Source organism: Hydra vulgaris, chromosome 15 (assembly GCF_038396675.1).
Source record: "Hydra vulgaris chromosome 15, alternate assembly HydraT2T_AEP".
NCBI classification, from domain to species: domain Eukaryota; kingdom Metazoa; phylum Cnidaria; class Hydrozoa; order Anthoathecata; family Hydridae; genus Hydra; species Hydra vulgaris.
The window spans coordinates 14378474-14398442 of NC_088934.1; the positions used below are offsets into that span (position 1 = coordinate 14378474).

General features: G+C 28.2%; 2 protein-coding genes across 3 annotated transcripts in view; both read left to right on the plus strand.

The window, feature by feature from the left end:
• The first annotated feature begins 211 nt into the window (after positions 1-211).
• Positions 212-2615, plus strand: LOC136073691 (uncharacterized). Of its 2 annotated transcripts, none has more exons than XM_065819273.1 (4): positions 212-466; positions 544-673; positions 791-952; positions 1276-2615. In XM_065819273.1, exons 2-4 carry the CDS (start codon positions 640-642, stop codon positions 2574-2576), a joined length of 1497 nt encoding a protein of 498 aa, XP_065675345.1. In that variant the 5' UTR covers positions 212-466; positions 544-639; the 3' UTR covers positions 2577-2615. The 2 variants fall into 2 exon arrangements, with proteins under 2 accessions (XP_065675345.1, XP_065675346.1); XM_065819274.1 differs by having other exon boundaries at positions 214-466; positions 1168-2615.
• A 14580-nt stretch (positions 2616-17195) lies between these two features.
• The window catches only part of LOC136072131 (b(0,+)-type amino acid transporter 1-like), a 57464-nt gene continuing 54690 nt past the window's right edge, over positions 17196-19969 (plus strand). The window contains exons 1-2 of the mRNA XM_065820608.1: positions 17196-17941; positions 18259-18384. Of these exons, the coding sequence (XP_065676680.1) occupies positions 17422-17941; positions 18259-18384 (646 nt within the window). The 5' untranslated portion in view covers positions 17196-17421. The remainder of the gene's footprint in view (positions 17942-18258; positions 18385-19969) is intronic.

The window sequence follows — 19969 nt, forward strand, 5'->3', positions numbered from 1 at the left end:
TTAAAGTAAATGCAGTTAGTTTAAGTCTTTTTCAAGTGCAGAACAAATCGATAGTCTTTTTCAAGTGCAGAATAAAGTCGATCAGAAGAGTTAGTATTTTAAGTATTAAAAATTAGAAAAACCTGAAAATTTAGTCTTAAATGTAACGCAATCCGCCATCCTCGGCTTCTTTTTCTTTAATAGTTTTGAAATGATTCAGGTAAAAAAATATACATACGGTAAAGATGGCTGATTTAAAACGGTCTGTTTGTGCAGTCTGTTTGGAAAAAAAGGTAAATATTCAAAATCTTTAGTAAAAGTACAACCATCTGTAGCAAATAAAATCAAGGAGTTAATTTGGCCTGAGTACAATGTAGAGTTTAATGTCTGTCCGGATGTAATTTGTTCAAGTTGTAGAAGAAACATCCTTTTGCTGGAAAAAGGATCAAACACTTATCTTTTAAACTGGATAAGTAAAGTTTCTCAGGTATATGACTTTAAACTTATTTAAGTTAAATGATTAATACATATAAAGATTTTTTATTAAATGCTATTTTGAATTAGGTTGACAGACCAAGAAGTAGACGTAGTACTGAGCTTAGTGATATTATACAATCATCTCATGTTAATACAAAAGATGTTGAATCTCTGAAAAAAAATATGTGCAGCTGCTGCTTTACTCTCCTTGCAAGAGGTTAAAAATTTATAAGTTACTTGATAAGTAAATTAAAAGTTATCAAATATTCATTTATAAACTTCAATAAAAAGCCTTTAGGCGTATATTATTTTAAGAGTAAATTTTATTCTTCAGGATGTCATAACAACTGTTGTTCTAGTCAGGCTGTTTTGAATTTAATTAATTTGGCAGAAACTCTTGATCCAACATCATGTGAGCAAGTTGCTTCAGGCATAATGATAAACAAAATAGAGGGAGAAGGCATTGAGAGAGGCCAGTCCTTTAAAATATCTACAGGTGTTTAGGTTTTTATTTTCATTTTTAAATAATTAAAAAGGGTTTATATGTTCAGATAAAACTTAAATGCACATATAAAACACTCAGTAGATATGAGGCTTTTGTAACTAAGCAATTGTATAGGTTGCTAACAATTTTTTCAAAATGTTTGCATTGTAAATTTAGAGTAGGGGTAGTTTAAAGATACATATAATTAATTATACTTTATCTTTAAGGTGGAAATCCGTAAAATTTAACTGTTGTAACTAAAGACAATAAATCTTCTAGAAAGTTTTTTAATCAGATATCATTTCAAACAGTGATGGAATTAACTTCTGTTTTAGAATTGACAAAAAATAAAACAAAAAAACTGATATCAAGTCTCCGTAAGAATCTGGGATCATCTACTGTTGTGGAGAATAATGTAATTAGTATGATGACATCATTACAAGAAGAAATTGAATCTAAATATAAAATAGAACAAGAGAACTTTATTTGGAATGATGAAATTGTAACAAGACATGTAGTATTTATCTATGACACTTCTGAATTTATTCTTAGTATTTTAATTGAAAGAGGAATGGATCCTCTCTCCAGTATGATACGTATATCAATAGATGGAGGTCAAGGATTTCTGAAAGTAATTGTAAATGTCTTTGATAAAACTAATAAAAATGAGATTTACATTGACAGTGGAGTTAAAAAGTGTTTTATTCTTGCTATTGTTGAAGATGTTTGTGAAGACAATGGAAATTTGCAGAAAATCTTGAGTAGATTAAATCTGGATAATATTACATATCACCTTGCATTTGACTTAAAATGTGCTAACAGCATCTTTGGTTTGTCTTCTCATTCAGGTAAATATGCCTGCTTGTGGTGTGAAGGCGAATGTTCCCTAGAAAGTGGTACTCCAAGAACGTTAGGTTCTTTTGATTATTGGTACAACTTATTTGTTGAAAATGGGGCAAAGCGGTTAGAGATGAAAGATTTTTATAATGTTATTAGTCCTCGACTCGTTAATTTAGACAAAAATGCTGAAGATGAAGTTAATCACTTAGTCCCTCCACCAGAGTTACATCTTCTTATGTGGATTTTGACATTACTTGGTAGACTACTTTTAGATCGTTGGCCTCTTTTTAAAAACTGGCTCAAAGAACATTATATCTTACTTCAAGGTTATCATGGGATAGGCTTTGATGGGAACAATTCCAATAAACTTCTGGAAAAAGTAGATATTTTAGAGAGAGATGTGTTAGCATCTCAAACTAATTTATTGCCTATAGTTCATTGCCTCAGAAAGTTTGAAAAGGTTAAAGAGTGCACCTTTGGATACGAATTAGGCAGCAATGCTTCTTCAGTTATTGAAGAGTTTAAAGTATCATTTTGTGACCTACAGCAGTATGCAAAGATGCATTTGAATACAGAGCTGAAGGTTACCTGGAAAGTCCATATAGTTATCTGTCATATTCTTCCATTTGTAAAGTTTAATTGTTGTTCTTTGGGATCATATGCTGAACAGACTGGAGAAGCTGTTCATAATGCCTTCAAACCAAGTTGGTCTCAATACAAGCGAAGGATTGAACATAAAGATTATGCTAAAAGATTGAAATCTGCTGTTGCAACCTTTTGCTTAGATAAAATGTAAATATTGTAATATAAAAGTAGTTGAGTTATTTTTGTTGCATTTATTGTATTTTTTTCCTTTTAACTATTGGTATAATAGTGTACAAGGAGTTTAAATCACTTCAATTTAAGATTAGTAAGAAAAAGTAATGATTTTTTTAAGGAGGATAATGAAAGATTAATTAAATTTTTTTTTTTTTTTGAAAGGAGGTAATATCATAAAGCGGATAACTTTATCACTTGAAGGGGGGTAAATAGGGTAAAAAAATAAGTTTTTGTTACTTCTGATCGACTTTAGATTTGTCCAATACAAAAAAATAACATATCTAACCAGCACTTGTCTTAATATGAAAAAAAATTAGAGGTGGGGAAAAGTTGAACCTGGCGGTCTTTATGGCTCACTGTGCCAAGCTAAAACTTTATTTTGAAAATAAGATCAAAATATCCTTACTCAATACAGTTAACAAAATAAAATTGCATGGCTTTAAAGTCCTGTTAAAAAAATTTAATTGGGCCGAAACTTGGGCACTTACGGAAAAAATTCGATTTTTCCATATAGAATTACAAGCCTATATAGTATAGAATTATAGTTTAACATAAATATTATCATAAATTTATCAAAAAAGAAAATAAAAAATATCTGCTCTTATACCAGAAAATTACTTAATAAATGCATTGATCAATATATGTCAATAAATTGATGTACAAAATGAACTCTAAATGTGTGCCAAAAGGATTCGAGTCTTTGAATCATAGGAGTGTTAAAATGTTAAGAATGTTAAAACAGTCATGGCATCTACATGCTAGAAAAGTCTATACTTTTACAATATTCTATAAAAAATTGATCAAATATTTAATTAAAATTAATAACATAAATATATTTTTAAATACTACTTTTGTCGTAGTTGTAATAGTGGTTTTAGTTAACTGCAACTGCAACAAATGTATGCAAATAAAGAACTGACTTTAATAACTGTACCTATTAACTATATATTATATTAATAACCCTGGGTAATAAAATGAACTAATGACAGTAAGAAGTAAACAACTACAAAGTTAGCAAACAAGTCATCATGCCAATAATGAAATAAAGAACAAGCAATAGTTGACCTAAATTAGCCAATTATATAACTTTAGACATATATAAGAAACTTATAAAAAAAAAAGCAATAATAATAATAATGAATTTTTTAACTAAAACATAAGGTACATAAACAATAAAAAACAAAAAAACTAATTTATGTATATTAATTGAATCTAAATATTCAAATAATTCATAAAAACAAAACAAAATAACAGCAGAAATAACAGGTTACATTCACAACAATGATAGTACTAATGGCACACCTTTTACAACAGCCTAACACAGTAACAAAAGGAAATATCATTAATTTACCATTCTCAATACCTTTTAGGTAATGTTATCTGATATCATAATCTTTCCAAATAATTAAACTTGGGTTCATACAGCTACACAAAGCTGTTGCATTACCTTTTACAAAAAAATTGCAATCATTTACTTGTGCAGCTCTATGCACTAATAGTGGTGTATCATCTTTACTTAAACTATTAAAGAACGAATCATAAATCTGAACACATTCGCATGTGAAGCAACACTCGAATTTGAAATAACAATGAATGTGAAACAACATCATCACAGAACATCTTAGAAGCACCAAATATTATTTTCTAACATCACTTACATAGAACTGTTACTTTCTGAAAAACCACCTGAATTAAAACAACTAAAAATGCAAAAAAAAAACCAATTTTTTAAACTTTGTAACCCAGATATGCTATATCACTTAAGGCGTCATTAAGCTAGCCAGAAGTTTTTTTAAGTCAAGTATACTTCAAATATACTAGGTCCAATAAGGTCTAGGAATTCGTGTACCTAGGGCCAGAATTTTAATGCCCAAATTCATGGCTCTGGATCTATCTAAAAATTGGTGAAACTGATGTAACATCTTTATACCATGGCCTACTTTATTTATGCGGCCGGATATTTTGCATTTTGAAGAAAAAAATAGAAGGCCAGTTTTCTTGAAAAGTGTTTTTAAAGAAGCAGCTTTGAAAGCTCAAAAAGATGGTTAACAAATATTGCGTTGTAAATTGTTGTTCAAATTATCAAAAAAATTGGATTAAATTTGTAAATAGAAAAATTGGACACCTACTAATTATTCCGTTATATGTATCAAACACTTTGAAAAAAAATATTTTAAGAAAGGTAACACGAATCAAGGTTTTAGATTAATAAAAAAACTAAAGCCTACTCCAACTATTTTTTATTGCACAAATTTGACTGAAGAAGGTTCATCACAACTTATAAAATCTTCTAATTCGTTAAGAAAATCACCAATTAATAGAATATTTCAGCCAGATCAATATGAACAGTTTTTATTGAATGATTTGATTAGTAGCTTTGACGATATTACTGAAAGTCTTGCTCCAGATGGTTTTTCATTCATGAAGTATCATGATCATGTAATTTTTTATAAATTGAGTAATAGTACTTTATCTATTCCAGAAGTTACAGAGTGCATTCGTGTAAACAATGAGATGCATGTTAAATTATTTTACAAAGGTTTACCTCTGTCATTGCCTCAGTGGTTTCGTCAAGGAAGAAATTGTCGTTTATCTTGTAAAAGTATGCTTCATAATTTTTCTACCTACATTAAATCAAAAGCCGAACAATTTACATCTGTATTGACTGAATTACCGCAAATTAAATAAATGAAAAAACCTATTTATTCAGCCAATATTATAAAATATTCACTGATATTACGATATACTTCTATGCAGTCATACCAACTTTTGTGCAAAGAATTACCTTAAACATCATTATCATTACTTAAAAAAATAACTAGTGGAAATATTGATGCTCTAAGTTGTGTAAAACGTTTAAAATTAGAAAGTAAGATATCTCAAGGCATTTGCTTGATTTTTAGATGAAATGTACTTGCAAAAATGTGAGGAGTATTTTGCTGGAGAGATGATTGGTAGTGATGAGTCTGGAGAGATGTATAAGGGAACAGTTTGTTTTATGATAGTTGGCCTGAAACAAAACATTCCAAATGTGATTAAAACGTTTCCTGAAAAAAAAATCAATGCTGAATGGTTGAAAGAAGAAATTTTTGAATGTCTTCGTATTTTAACTGAATGTGAATTTAATGTTAGAGTTATTGTGTGTGACAACCATTCCTCTAATGTTTCTTGTTTTAAAAAAATTCTTTGTGCATCGAATCAACAAGCTGAAGATTTGTTTTTTATTTACAATCTAAAAAAAATTTACCTTTGTTTTGATGTTGTACATCTTATTAAAAACATCAGAAATAATTTGTTAAATTGCAAAAGATTTTTATTTCCAGATTTTAACTTTAATGGATTTAAAGATCCTATAATTGTATGTGGGGAGAAATTAAATAGAGCACCTTCCATAATATTTATGAAAAAGACATCGCTCTTGATGCTGGCTTGCGTAAAGCACCAAAAATAACAATGAAAGTATTACATCCTGGCAATTTTAAACAAAATGTTTCTTTAGCACTTGCAATTTTTGATGAAACTACATCTGCAGCAATTCACTCATATTTTCCTGATCTTAAAAGTAGTGCAGATTTTCTTACACTATTTAACAAGTGATGAGTTTTATCAAATTCTAAATGTCAATATTCAACATGTAATATTTTAGGTAATGCAGTCGTTTCTGGTGATAAAAAACCTGAATTTTTTAGGGAAATGGCACATTGGATTGAAGCTTGGCAATCACAAAAGATACCAAACAGTGAGAAGTTTACTTTAAGTGTTCAGACAGCTGCAGTACTAATAAGAACACTTAATAGTCATGCCTTATTGATCGAGGACTTACTTAATGATGGATATCACTTTGTTTTAACTGCGAGATTTCAAATTGACCCATTAGAAAGGAGATTTGGACAATATAGACAAATGAGCGGTAGAAGATTTTTGGTGGGTTTAAAAGATGTCACTATTTCTGAAAAAATATTAAAATCAAAAGTATAGTTAAAGAAAGTATTAACTTTGATAATAGTTTGAAAATGCCTCTTGAGTAAGAAAATAATTTAACAGATTTGAAAAAATTTCTTCTTGATATTGATAAAGCTGAGTGTACTCCAGAAATCATGACACTTGCACCAGAAAGTAGGGAAGTAGGTGCTCATATTGCTGGATATATAGCAAAGAAACTTAAAAAACGTTTTGGTACATGTTGTAAAGAATTTTTATGTTGTGTCAATATTGATGAAAGCAATCCTGATCATACTTATTTAACATTTATTTCTAGGGGTGGTCTCACTATTCCTTCACCACCACTTTTGGATTATGTTTGCACATCCTTTGCTATGATTGACTACTCTTATAACAAAATAAAGAAATTTAATTATACATGCACGACAAGCTTTATTATATTTTTTAAACCACTTTTATGACTCTTTTCAGACTTTTTCTTGTCCCATGCATGAGAAAACTGGGATAAAAATTGCTGGAAGAATTGTTATCAACATTTTTCTTAATAATAAAAGAATTATCTCTACCAGCGAAGTAGCTGTTGATCATGTAAAATTTCTTTTTTCTTAATCTTGTTTCTTACATCGTTTTTACTAATTCTAAATTTTAAAATAAGGACTCTTTTTATTTATTTCATAATAAATGTTCGTTTAATATCTAAAATTATGAGTTTATACAACTTTAGTGGACTTTTTAAATTTAGAAAGTAAAATAATTTTGAAAATGTTCAAAATGTATTAAGTTTTTGAAACATTACGATTTTAAAAACTGGCCTTCTATTTTTTTTTTCAAAATGCAAAATATCCGGCCGTATAAATAAAGTAGGCCATTTTTATACTAATTAATTTATTTTAGTATAAGTATATTGACTCAAACTATAAAATTCCATCAAGTAGAACTTTCTGAAAATTAGGTTTATATCCATAATAAATTTAAAACAAAGATAGACACTTAAACTTATATAAAAGTTTATTTAATCTTTAATTGTTCTCAAATAGTTCCTCTAGTGTTACTTAATTACAACATTTAAATATATAACAAAATAGTTCTGAGCAAAATTGACAAATAAATCTATGCATAAAAGTCCCAAGACAACTGAGGATTTTGAGATGCTGAGACATAGCACAAAATTAACGTCAGAAACATACAAATTATAATAAACTCCTAATATACAACTCCTAAATATACAATTCCAAATAAACAATCCAAACTCCTAAAATATACAATTATAATAAACTCCTAATCATAAATTATATAAAAGTTTAACTTAAATAGTTGATTATATATACACCTACCACAAAGCTGACATTTTTTAACTTCATTATTTATTTTTCCATCGGAGATATACTGCTAAATATCTTCAACAGAGTAATTATAGACTGGCATTTTAATTAAATTAAAAAAATTTTAAAATCTGATTATTGCTTAAATTTAGATATTTTTTATTATAAACCGGCATTTCAATTATGTAATTATAAACTGGCATTTTAACTATATAATTTAAAAAAATTTAAAAATATAATTATTTCTTTAATTTAAATATTTTTTGAGTCTATACCTAAGGGAAACAAGGCTACTTATTTAAGGATCGATTTAACCTACGTAACGGAAGCTTTACGCATATCTGCGCATGCGTCGCGCTTGCGCAAAACTGATTGTCTACTTATTTATCTACTTATTTAACGCGACAACAGAACTTAAGAGATTACTAAAAAATTTATTAAATTCTAGTCAAAAGATTGCACCAAATGAATGAATTATTCGTTAGTTTATGTTAGGAAGTTTTTGCAATCTTATAAAGAATTATTTGCTAACTGGTTGACTTTTTTTAGTTTATTCTAATAACATTTGGAATACTGAAATAGACATTCAGATAGCTGTATTTCAACACGATACTAGAAGATGTTGTATTTCAAATAGTATAATAGATTCTCGAGAAAATAAAGCCAAATGTTTGTGAGTTTTTATCTATATTTAAATAATTAAAAATAAATATACATTTCGAGCGTGTGTGTTTGTGTGTGTGTTTATATATGAATGTATATGTGTAATTACATATTACATATATACAATATATATTATTATATATACTATAAGGGGAAAAGCGGCGCATTAAGCCCCATTTACTCTGTTCATATATTAAAATGCTTAATGTTATTGTATTAAGTGAGATGGACATTAAATTTTACATCATAGATACTAACTAACCAATCAAAGAACTTTTCTCAACATTACTTGGGTTTCTAACCAATGGCATTAATATTTAATTAGAATTTATAGATGAGTGATTTTTCCATCTAGTTTTCTGTTTCCTTCAAACTTATTGAAAAACTTATGTTAAATTAGCGCGTGTTCGTTTTGACTTAAATACAAGTACATATAAACGCGTGTTTGTTTTGACTAAAAATACAACCATATATAAACTTAGTAAGTACTATTTTTAACTTTATAACTAACTGTGTATGTAATCAATGAATTAAAGTACTAATATTTCTAGAGAAAATTAAGGTAGCAATTATTGCAAAGTAAAATGGCAGTTAGATGAATGTCTAAGAGATTGTTTATAAATAGCTCTAAAATTCACTTTAATACTAAATTTCCATTACATGCTTTGAATAGAAAGCATACCTAAGAGAAATATGATTTATTTGATTATTCTTTAGTTTAATTAGTTTATAAAAATTAATGTTTTAATTAGCAGGGGCTTAATGCTCCCAAATGCCAAAAAAGTGATTAAAACAACCGAATAAAATTGATTAGATAAATAAAGTCAATGTTTTAATTATATAAATATTACACAGATATAGTTTAAATTGAAAACAAAAGTTACTTATTTTTAGAAATAGTTTAATACTTTTTTAAATATAGTTTTGATAATGGAGCTTATTGCCCCCTTTGTTTAGCAGATTGGTTTGAACATACAAAAAGAGAGAGGAAACAGGATGGAAGTCATATGCAACTAGCCAAGCAATGCTAGATGCCTACAATTCTGTCAAATGTAAGCAGATGTCTGCCAACTATGCTTCCATTCATTATGGAGTTGATAAAAAGGCTCTTTTAAGGAGAGTGCGAGGAGAAATACTAGTTAATTGTCATCCAGGGAAGCGAACTGTTTTAACATCTAAGCAAGAAGAAGAACTGGCAGACTACCTTATTGTGTTAGCTGAGTGGGGTTGGGGTTTTAGTAAAGAGGAGGTTAAAGACATAATACAGGAACTTGTGAAAGAAAATGGTATTGAAACTCCTTTCATCGATCGTCGACCAAGTAGGGACAAATGTTCAACTGCGATGAAACAGGTTTTGTCACTGACTCAGAGACCCAAGTTGTGTTAGCAGAAAAAGGTGCTGCTAGAGTGACCCAGAGCATTGGTGACTTCATTGACACTTCAGCACCTGCAGGACCGCAAACATCATTGTCTACTTCATTATCAGTAAAGTCTTCTATTAGAGATTTTTTTCTCAAAGAACTGCAGCCTAGATTTACTCAAACTTCAGGGTATAGTAGGTCGGCTAGAGTCTCCAGGTTTCGCTACGGAGAAAGCCCAACAGGTGATGAATGTTTGAAGCGACTGAGAGTTGAAGCAGCAAAGAAAGATAACACTCCAATAAAAAAGATCACCAGAAAAGAAATCTTCCAGCTGGAGATGATAGGGACAGTGATAAGGACAACACCTTGTGCCTAAAATGTAATATTCATGGGGGTCACGAAGAACAACGGGTCTGCTGAGACTTATGTAATGGTTGGTACTATACTAAACGCACAGAGACTCCAGATGGGGCTGATATTAAAGCCATGAAATGGATCTGTAAGATTTGCCTGCAAACAATGTGAAAATATTTGTTTAACATCTGGAGCTTATTGCCCCCATTTTTAAATTTTGAGTCATTGTTAGTTGTAACTTTATATATATATATATATATATATATATATATATATATATTATATATATATATATATATATATATATATATATTTATATATATATATATATATATATATATATATATATATATATATATATATATATATATGTATATGTATATATATATATATATATATATATATATATACATATATAAATATATATATATATATATATATATATATATATATATATATATATATATATTTATATATATATATATATATATATATATATATATATATATATATATATATATATGTATATGTTTATATATATATATATATATATATATATATATATATATAAATATATATATATATATATATATATATATATATATATATATATATATATATATATATATATATATATATATATAAGTATACTTACTAACAGTTTTCTTCTTCTTTGTTCTATAGCAACTTTGCAAGAATGAATACTTTCCCCATTTACAAAGGTTCCTGTTAGGTCTGAATCCCTTTGGAAACTCCCAATTCTCCACCCTTTGAGGTTGTCTTTAACCCCGGGCATGTCTTGAGATTCTGAAAAAGCCTGGTTTTTGTCTTGCACCAATCAACTTCTCTCCTGCTGTATGCAAGGGTCCATTGATCAGCTGCGTTTGTGCAATTATTTCTCGCATCGCTTTGACGCAGCGATGCGAGATATAATTTCGCATCCTGTCTTCCCAGATCCGCCTCAACTACAGCCGTTTCCACCGGCGCGTTGATAGGCTGTACTTCATTGGTTGATTTCAATGTTACCATTTCAACTTCATCAGCATCAGTAACTAATTCGATTTCATCAGTTATATTAATTACAAGTATTTAAATTTACTTTTTAAAGCTCTTCAAACAGTTCCTTCTACATCCGTAAAAGCTTTTTCTAGTCTTGGACTTTTTGCTTCTAAAATAAGAAGTTCTTTAAATGACATTTTTAAATAGTAGTTCAATTAAACATTTTTAAATAGCAGTAGCCAGAGATGTATTTACAGGGAGGGCAGAGGGGGATTTAGCCCCAGGCGCCAAGTTTTGATAGGGCGCTAGCCGTCAGAATGGTAAAATCTTAGAAAGTTGTTAAGTAGTAATTTTATATTGTTTTCACGAAAATTTGTATATTACCATCATAGATTGACTAATAAACCTACTATATATATCCAAGTTTTTGAGGCAATATTTCCAATTATTTGCTTTTCTGCCTACAAGTATATGTGCGGATGCTTTTTAATCGAAAATATTACCATTGGAAATTCATCTTTATAAAAATCATAAATGTGTATGTTTGGCAGAAGAAAGTATCATTCAAAAGGCAATCAAAGTCTACTTGCAAATAATTATTATTAGTATTACATAACTATGCGCGAATTATTTGTGCGAAAACGTTGGTTTGGTAAAAAAAAGTCACGTTGTTCAGTTTGACCCTTTTTTAAAGGATCCTATCTTTTTAGAGGATCGAACCTATCTTTTTATATATATGAGCAGTTTATAGGTATTATAATTTTAAACCTATAAATATAAGGCAGATAATTTTATACAACAAAGGCGAAAGAAATAAAGAAAGCTAAATATTTTTTCATCAGTATTGATTCTACTTCTAATATTAGCCGTGTAGATTAACTGTGTTCATTTTTCGGTATGTTTAAAAGAATGGCTGTCCGGTAGAAAGGTTTTTAGGATTTTTGCCTAACTTCTGATCTTAAATCAGATGCTATACTTTTAGTTTTAGAACTGCATGGATTTAATATAAAAAATAGTTATGGTTATGATTACAATGCGTCTAACATGTCTAGTAGGTATACAGGACAGAAACTCGCATTAAAAAAGTTAACCTTTTAGCTACATTTGTAACATGTTTAGTACACTCTTTAAATCTTAATGGTGGATGCACTGTGGACTGTTGTAGAAATGCTTCAGAATTTTTTATTTTACTTCAAAGTATCTATAACTTTATCAGAGCTTTTACATGTTGATGAGAAATACTTCAGAACAATTAAATAACAACAGAAAATGTATCACTTAAAAACTACAAGTAGTCAGCCAGATCTGATGCAAAAATTAGTTTAAACAAAAGTTTAAATGAAATAATAAATAATAAATGCACTATCTTTGATCAAAGATGATAAATCACAAAAGTCAGTCACAAGATCAAAAGCTAATGAACTATCTTAAAACGATTATAATGGCCATATAAAGAGGTGACATACTAGAAAGATTCAACAAAAATAGTAAACAGCTGCTGTCAGTTAAGATTGATTTAGAAACAGTTGTAAGTTCATACAAATCGTAAATTTGATATGTATTAGATCTGAGTAGTATGTTTGATATCTATAAGAGAGAGAGAGAGCAATTACTAAATTGGGACATAAAATATATCAAAAAATAATGCAAAAGAAAAAGAAAATTAACTGCTGTGAAAAAATAGAAGAAGAAATAAGTTTTGAAATACTCTTTAAAGATTAATATATATTATGCTATTATTGATAAACTTCATTCTAACCTAGAAAGAAAAAAATTGTGCTATAATGAAGCCAATAAAAAAATTTAACTTTTTGTTTCAAATGGTAAAACTATCACCATCATAAGTTTATAAAAAAGCATAAATACTTCAAAATATATATAAAAATGATCTTTCGACTTCATTTGCTAACGAGTGTATACAATTCAGAAGTTATATAATGATTAAACTGAAAACATATGACCAAAAACTGTAATAGATATTTATATAATGATCAGAACTGATAAACTTCAAATATTATTTAACTATCCTTAATGCTACATCTACTATAAGTAGATATATCATTAAGGACATATCTACGCTGTCCAACGTTCAATTGTTCAGCCGAGAGATCATTTTTAGCATTGAAGAGGGTTAAGTCTTATTTAAGGTCGGGAATGACTGGTGTGAATGTCTTAATTGGTTAGCAATTCTATCTATTGAATCTGCACTTACCAATGATATGAACTTTAATGACATTATAAATACATTTGCAAAACAAAATTCACGTAGAAGATTATATATATTTTTTTAATGTTAATTAAGTTTAATTAAATATATATGTTTCTATCAAAAATGTCATTGTTTTTTAACTATTCACCCCATATCAAAGTATTCAGTTATTTGTAAAAGAGGGCGCCTCAAAAATTAGTGTCGCAGGGCGCCAAAAATATAAATACGTCTCTGGTAGTAGTAATAGATTACAACTTCAAAAAAAAAAGTGTTTAAAAGTAAAATGTTAAGAAAAAAAAATTAATTCAACTTTTATTTATAAACATTTTTTAAATATATATAAGCCTTTAAAATTATAAAGACTTGCTCTGAACAAAAAGTGAATAGGAGTAAAAGTGATTACTACATGAAACACTATTGGTTTAAACTTCTTTTAGTGCATGATAGAAGGTAAAAAAATTAAATTCACTCAACTTATCGAAGAACTGCAAGTCGATATTATGTCAATAACAAAAAAATCGTTTCAGTCATGGAATTTAAAAGAACTAAGAGAAACATTAAAACTTTGATGAAGGAGAGTATTCCTCGCTGTTTTCCGAAATTCTTATTATGATAAATTTTTGATGAGATCTTCAAGATCTTCAACAAAACAAGTTTATATTTTTAAGTTGTTATATTACGATTAATAGTTGAAAACTTAAAAAATATATATATAATTAATCTGAAAGTTATGATACATATATATATATATATATATATATATATATATATATATATATATATATATATATATATATATATATATAATATATATATATATATATATATATATATATATATATTGTTTTTGCATGGATAACGTTCGCATTTAGGTAATTTAGGATAACGTTAGTAACCAACGTACCCGTCAACAGACCTACTCCTAGATAATATTAAATATTTATGATAATATTTTTATCATTATTCATGTACAGTGCAGAGTCGCAAAACGTGAATGTGTCAATCCTCCTTACTTTAACTTTAGACCTAATCCAATTCCAAATTGAAAACAAATTAATTCTAATAAAGTTGCATAATAATAGCATAACAAAATAACGCATTTGATAATTTGTATAAACAAGGGGTTAGCAATCTTTTAAGACGAAAGACCCAAATTTTACAATTTATAAAAATTTTCCAGTTTTTAAAGAGCTACTAACATCTTGTTTTTTAATGTTATAATAGTATTTGTGCATGGAGCTGGGGAGTCGCATTATAACTGTGAAATTTAAACATCAAATATTTCTACCAGGGTCGGCAACCTGCTTGCGAGCAGCAGGTTACCAAATCTGGTATAAACATTTAAATAATATAATGTAGATTATGTACTTACATAAATCTTTATTTGTTTTTACATCAGGGCAACAAACACAAACTTTGAAAAAATAATAGTGTTACGAGTAAACATCTCGCGTGTACTCATTTACTTCTGTATGTGTCAGGTATTTTTAAAGCACAACACGGTTTAAAAAAAGAAGAATGTAGAAAATGTGATTAAAATACTAAAAGTTGGGTGAGTACATAACACAAGACTACAAACGCCGCCTAATTTTTTTTTTTTAAGTTTAGTTTTGTTTATTTTAGTGGTCAATAATTTAACATATTTATAACAATCCGCAATAAATTTATAGGCTTTTGAAAAAAAGTCTAGAAATTTATTCGCCATGTTTAAAATACCAAAAAAGATGTGCTGCATCAGGCACTTCTATACTTACAGTCTTAAGATACTTGAGGACACAAGTACCATACTTTAAGAACATAATAGAATACTGGAAACATATGGGGAGAGGGTTTATTTCCAGTTATCGTTTAAAAACTCTCTTTTATCTAATTTAAATGTTCATTTAGTCAATTTTTGAAAATGTTGACGGAAGTCGCGTCAATTACTATTTGCGGCAAGGTATTTCACTGCAACACAACACAGTTCGTGAAGAATTTTTCTCTTTGCCTGCAATTAAGTACTCTTTGCTGTGCTTTGATTATGACCACGCATAATATATTTTGACGACGAAGGACGATTTAATAATACATGAAAGTTTATTTTATCGAATTCAAGCATGAACTTGAACATCAGAATTAAATCACCTCTTGTTCTTCTTTCTTCAAGTGTCGTAAGACTTAACATGACTCTTCGCTGCTCGGCGGTGCGATGCCTAATCGCACCGCCGAAAGAAATGGTTTTTGTAGCACAGTTTTGAACTTTTTCTAGCGTTTCTATGTCTGCCCGTTGGTAAGGTGACTACGCTTAGATAGTGTACTCTAGGTGAGGACGAACATACGTAGTATATACACTTCTTAATACACTTAAAAACTACGGCTGCGAAAAGTTTTTTTTAGCCTCTCTAAGGAGCGGTTAGCGTTCACCGCAGCTGCTAAAACTTGAGCATTATATTTAAGATCATTTGAGATAAGAACTCCAAGATCTCTCTCTAAAGTAGTAACTAAGTAAGTATGCATGATTAGTAACGAAGTAACAAAATTTATTTAAAAAAGTAACGTTGTTGACGTCAACTTTTCTTGACCTCTCCCCTCCCCCTAATCAAATATTGTCTAAAAATTTCCAGACCTCCTCTCCCCCCTATTTTGTTGACGTAGTTAATGGACAGCCCCATACCTCAAAAATTTAACTTGTAACTTTTACAAAAAGTGTTTGGTAAAAATGGAAGAAAACTAGTACTTATTTATTAATATGCAATGCTCCATTATTGCACAGTTAAATTTAAAAGTTAAAAAAAATATTTTTTTATTATAAATGTTTGGAATATCGACGTGGCATTAACATTAAATGAAATGGTAAGGATTTTGTTGAACTGAAACTCAAAATAATACTGTCATATAATTAAAGCAATAAGACTTTTTTTGATGCTATAGACTGTTAGGATTAAATTCGCCATCTCACTTTATATCAAATTAAAACTTTATTCATTTTTACACATATTTAAACTTCTCAATACCTTTAGCTAAATAGTTAGTGACTAAAAACCATTACTTTTAAGTAATTTGTGAAAAAACTTGTAAAAAAAGTATTAAATAAAACAACGTTTATCGCTTTTAAGTGTTATTTATTTTCTTGAATAACCCTCATAAATAAAATGTTTTAGTTTTCATAGTGAAATATCTTTTTTATTTAGGTGTTACCTAATGGTTTATTTTTACATTTCTACAATTAAACAGGTTATAAAAATATTTCGGGTTTTAACATTTTTAAATTTCTACAATTTAACAGGTTATAAAAATACTACAGGTTTTAACATAACGGGTTATGACATTATAACGGGTGTTCAAAGTAATGTTTTAATTCTTTTTGACTATCAAATTATTTTGACTAACTTTTTACGACTAACAAAGTTTACAAATATTAATTGTTTAAAAAGGATACCTTAGCTATAAGAAATCTTGTTGTATTTTTAAGTTTTAAGTCACTCAAGTCTCACATTGTCAAAACTTTTTGAATAAATGTTTTGCAAAGCTGTTCTTAAGATAAAGTTACAACGTCTGCAACAATCTCACGATATCAGATTAAATATTTTATTACAAACCTGTTAAAAATGCGGAAAGTCTTTTTTAAAAGATTTTCTGTTTTATAAAATATCGTGGAGCAACGATTTTTAAAATAATATTGTTTTAATATATTATAAACGATAAAGTAACTTTAAAGCTTATGCTCGGACAGTTGTATAAACAAACATGTTCCTCAATAGATTATTATGATTCAACATTTTTTTGTTTAAAGATATAGAAGAGAAAACGAAAAAAAAACAAACACATATATGATACTTTATATTAAAAAGAAATTTATCAATGAAACAATAGTAACTTTAGCCGAAGGACAACTTTTACTTGTTTGTAAGGTTCCGCACAATCGTCAAATATTTTTATACCTTGAAAAGTTAGCAAAACATTTTTTTTTTCGACTTTTTTTTAAAACATTTCATGGCTTCAACCGAAGTGTTATCTGTTTCCTATCGTAATAGTGAAAGCACTACCTCGTGTGAATTTACAACTTCGTCATGCGAAGTACTTTATGAAAAAGATAAAATACTTATTAAAAAAGTTGGACTACTTGGCTGCGTCTCTTTAATTGTTGGTACAATGATTGGGAGCGGAATATTTGCTTCAACAAAAGATGTTTTTATTCATTCACAAAACACTGGTACGGCTTTATTAGTTTGGAGTGGTACTGGTATTTTTGTTGCATTAATATCATTATGCTATGTAGAGTTAGGAACAATGATACCACTCTCCGGTGGTGAATACAGCTATTATTTAGAAGCATTTGGAGAATTACCAGCTTTTGTTTTTTCTTATACATCAACTTTTTTTCTGAAACCAGCTTCATTAGCAGCAATATTATTAGCAAGCGGAGATTACATGGCCGAACCTTTTTATGCTTCAGGATGCAATCCTGCGGAAAGAAATCTGGTTGCTAAAATTATAGCAGCTTTTTTTTTAGGTTGATAAGTTATTATTTTCTAGCTACCAAAGCCTTCACCAGGATCTATAAATTTTTGTCGCCAGGGTATATCAATTAGATTGATTTTCTTAGAGTGTTTTTATTAAGTCGTTTTTTTTTTAGTTTAAAAAAAAGTTAGCTTTTAGTTATGATATGCTGAAATCTGGTGTCGGCATTAGTAACTTTATTTACTTTTAAATTCCACTATTTTTTTAAACTAAAATTTTGCTTAATAAACATTAAAAAGATTTTGAGGTTTGAGGGTGAATCACACCGTTTAACAACACTCAAAAATAAAAAAAATCACTTTATTTTAGGTTTGATCGTATTTGCAAATTGTGCAAGCGTTCGATGGTCTACATATATTCAAGTTCTTTTTACAGCAGCAAAGTTGTTAGCAATCGTTGTTATTGTTGTTACTGGATTAGTAAGATTAAGTCAAGGTAATTTGATACCATTGAATAGACAGGTTTGTGGTTGTGCAATGTTTCTTAGTAATTAATGCAAATATATGGAATCGGAAAACCTGTAAAATGTAAGTTTATATAAAGTCCTATGTTTGATAAATGTAAATTGATAGTTGAAGCAAGATTTTTTTCTGAAAAATGTAAGAAATTTATCCGTGCATATTTTTGACTTTTAACTTAAAACTGTTACTCTTTGTTTTAGCTTTTAGATCTAAAAGTCAAAACAGTTAAGAACAATACATAAACATATATACAATGATCTTAATTTGCATGATATTTTTGTCACCAACCATAGTAGCTTAAGATTGAGAAAAACTTTAGATTTATGTGTTCATAATTCTAATATTCGTTTTTAATAAAAACTGTTTTTACGTACATTTTGTTTCTTGTACGTTTTGAACAAACTTTTTCGTTAACATAAATAAACTTGCCTGGTAATGATCTAAGTTTGATCTAAAACAAACTTTGTTTACTTTTTCTAGAAAAAGCATATTTATAAAATAATCTTTAAACTTGTCTTTTTGATAATCATTATTTGTCTAACCTAATTGATAATAACAGCCTCATTGGTTATAACCTTTTCTTGCGCCGTCAATACCACAAATCATATCTTATGCGTTCCAAATTTTAAAACAATATCATTTTATATGTTAATATAATATGTTATACTTTATATATTAACATTTTATCATTTATATTTCATATCTAATTTTATTTTATGATTTTTAAAATTCTATTCAAATACAGTAAGTTATTACTTAAATAAAATTTTATTAATGTCCTTTAAGGTGATTTAAAAAAAATTAATTTCTTTAAATAAAAAATAAATAAAAAAAATAGACTGCTCTTGATAAGATGTTACTGACTGTTTTTGTTTATGTTTAACACCATAACTTAACCATAAAAATTACCTGTTTAGGAAACTTTTTTAGTTACAAGCAGCCGGATATAAATAAATAATGAAAATGAGAAGGCTTTCTTCTAAAAACTCTTTATAAATTTACACTCAAAAGGGGTAGCAATATGGCTTTAAATTTAAAAAAGGTTATAAGATTTAATAGACTAATAAAAGGTATAAGAACTTAATTTTCAAAATATTTAGTAGCATGATTTAAAGTGTTTGAAACCGGTTAGAACTTAATGATAACATTGTAAAATCTATGCATATTGAAATAAATAAAACTAAAATTGGCAACATTAGATTGGTTTCCGGTTTTTCGGTACCCGAAAATTAGTTTTTTGTTATTTTGGTTTCTTATTCTATTTTACTGTAAAAATGGTCTTGATATTCCTAAAAGCTGGTTTATTAATTTTAGAAAAAAAGTTTTTACTAATTTATTTTTGATAACATTTAAATATTTCTATACGCTAAATCTTACAACAAACAAAGTCCATCAAGCATGCTACGTTGGGAAAACGTTTAAATAATATCAGAAACGTTGCGCCAACATTGTTTTGACGTTAGTTTGACGTGTTCTGCTAGCTCTCAGGCAGGCGGAATATCGTTCACGCAAAAAAATTTGATGCATTTAAAAATTGAAATGCTTTTAGTAAGAGTTTA

Bases quoted from the DNA above. Each gene is read 5' to 3' on its own strand.
- LOC136073691 (XM_065819273.1), top strand. From the start codon at position 640: ATGTGCAGCTGCTGCTTTACTCTCCTTGCAAGAG. The intron at 674-790 runs GTTAAAAATTTA...TTTATTCTTCAG, and splicing joins CTTTACTCTCCTTGCAAGAG to GATGTCATAACAACTGTTGT. The intron at 953-1,275 runs GTGTTTAGGTTT...CTTCTGTTTTAG, and splicing joins GTCCTTTAAAATATCTACAG to AATTGACAAAAAATAAAACA.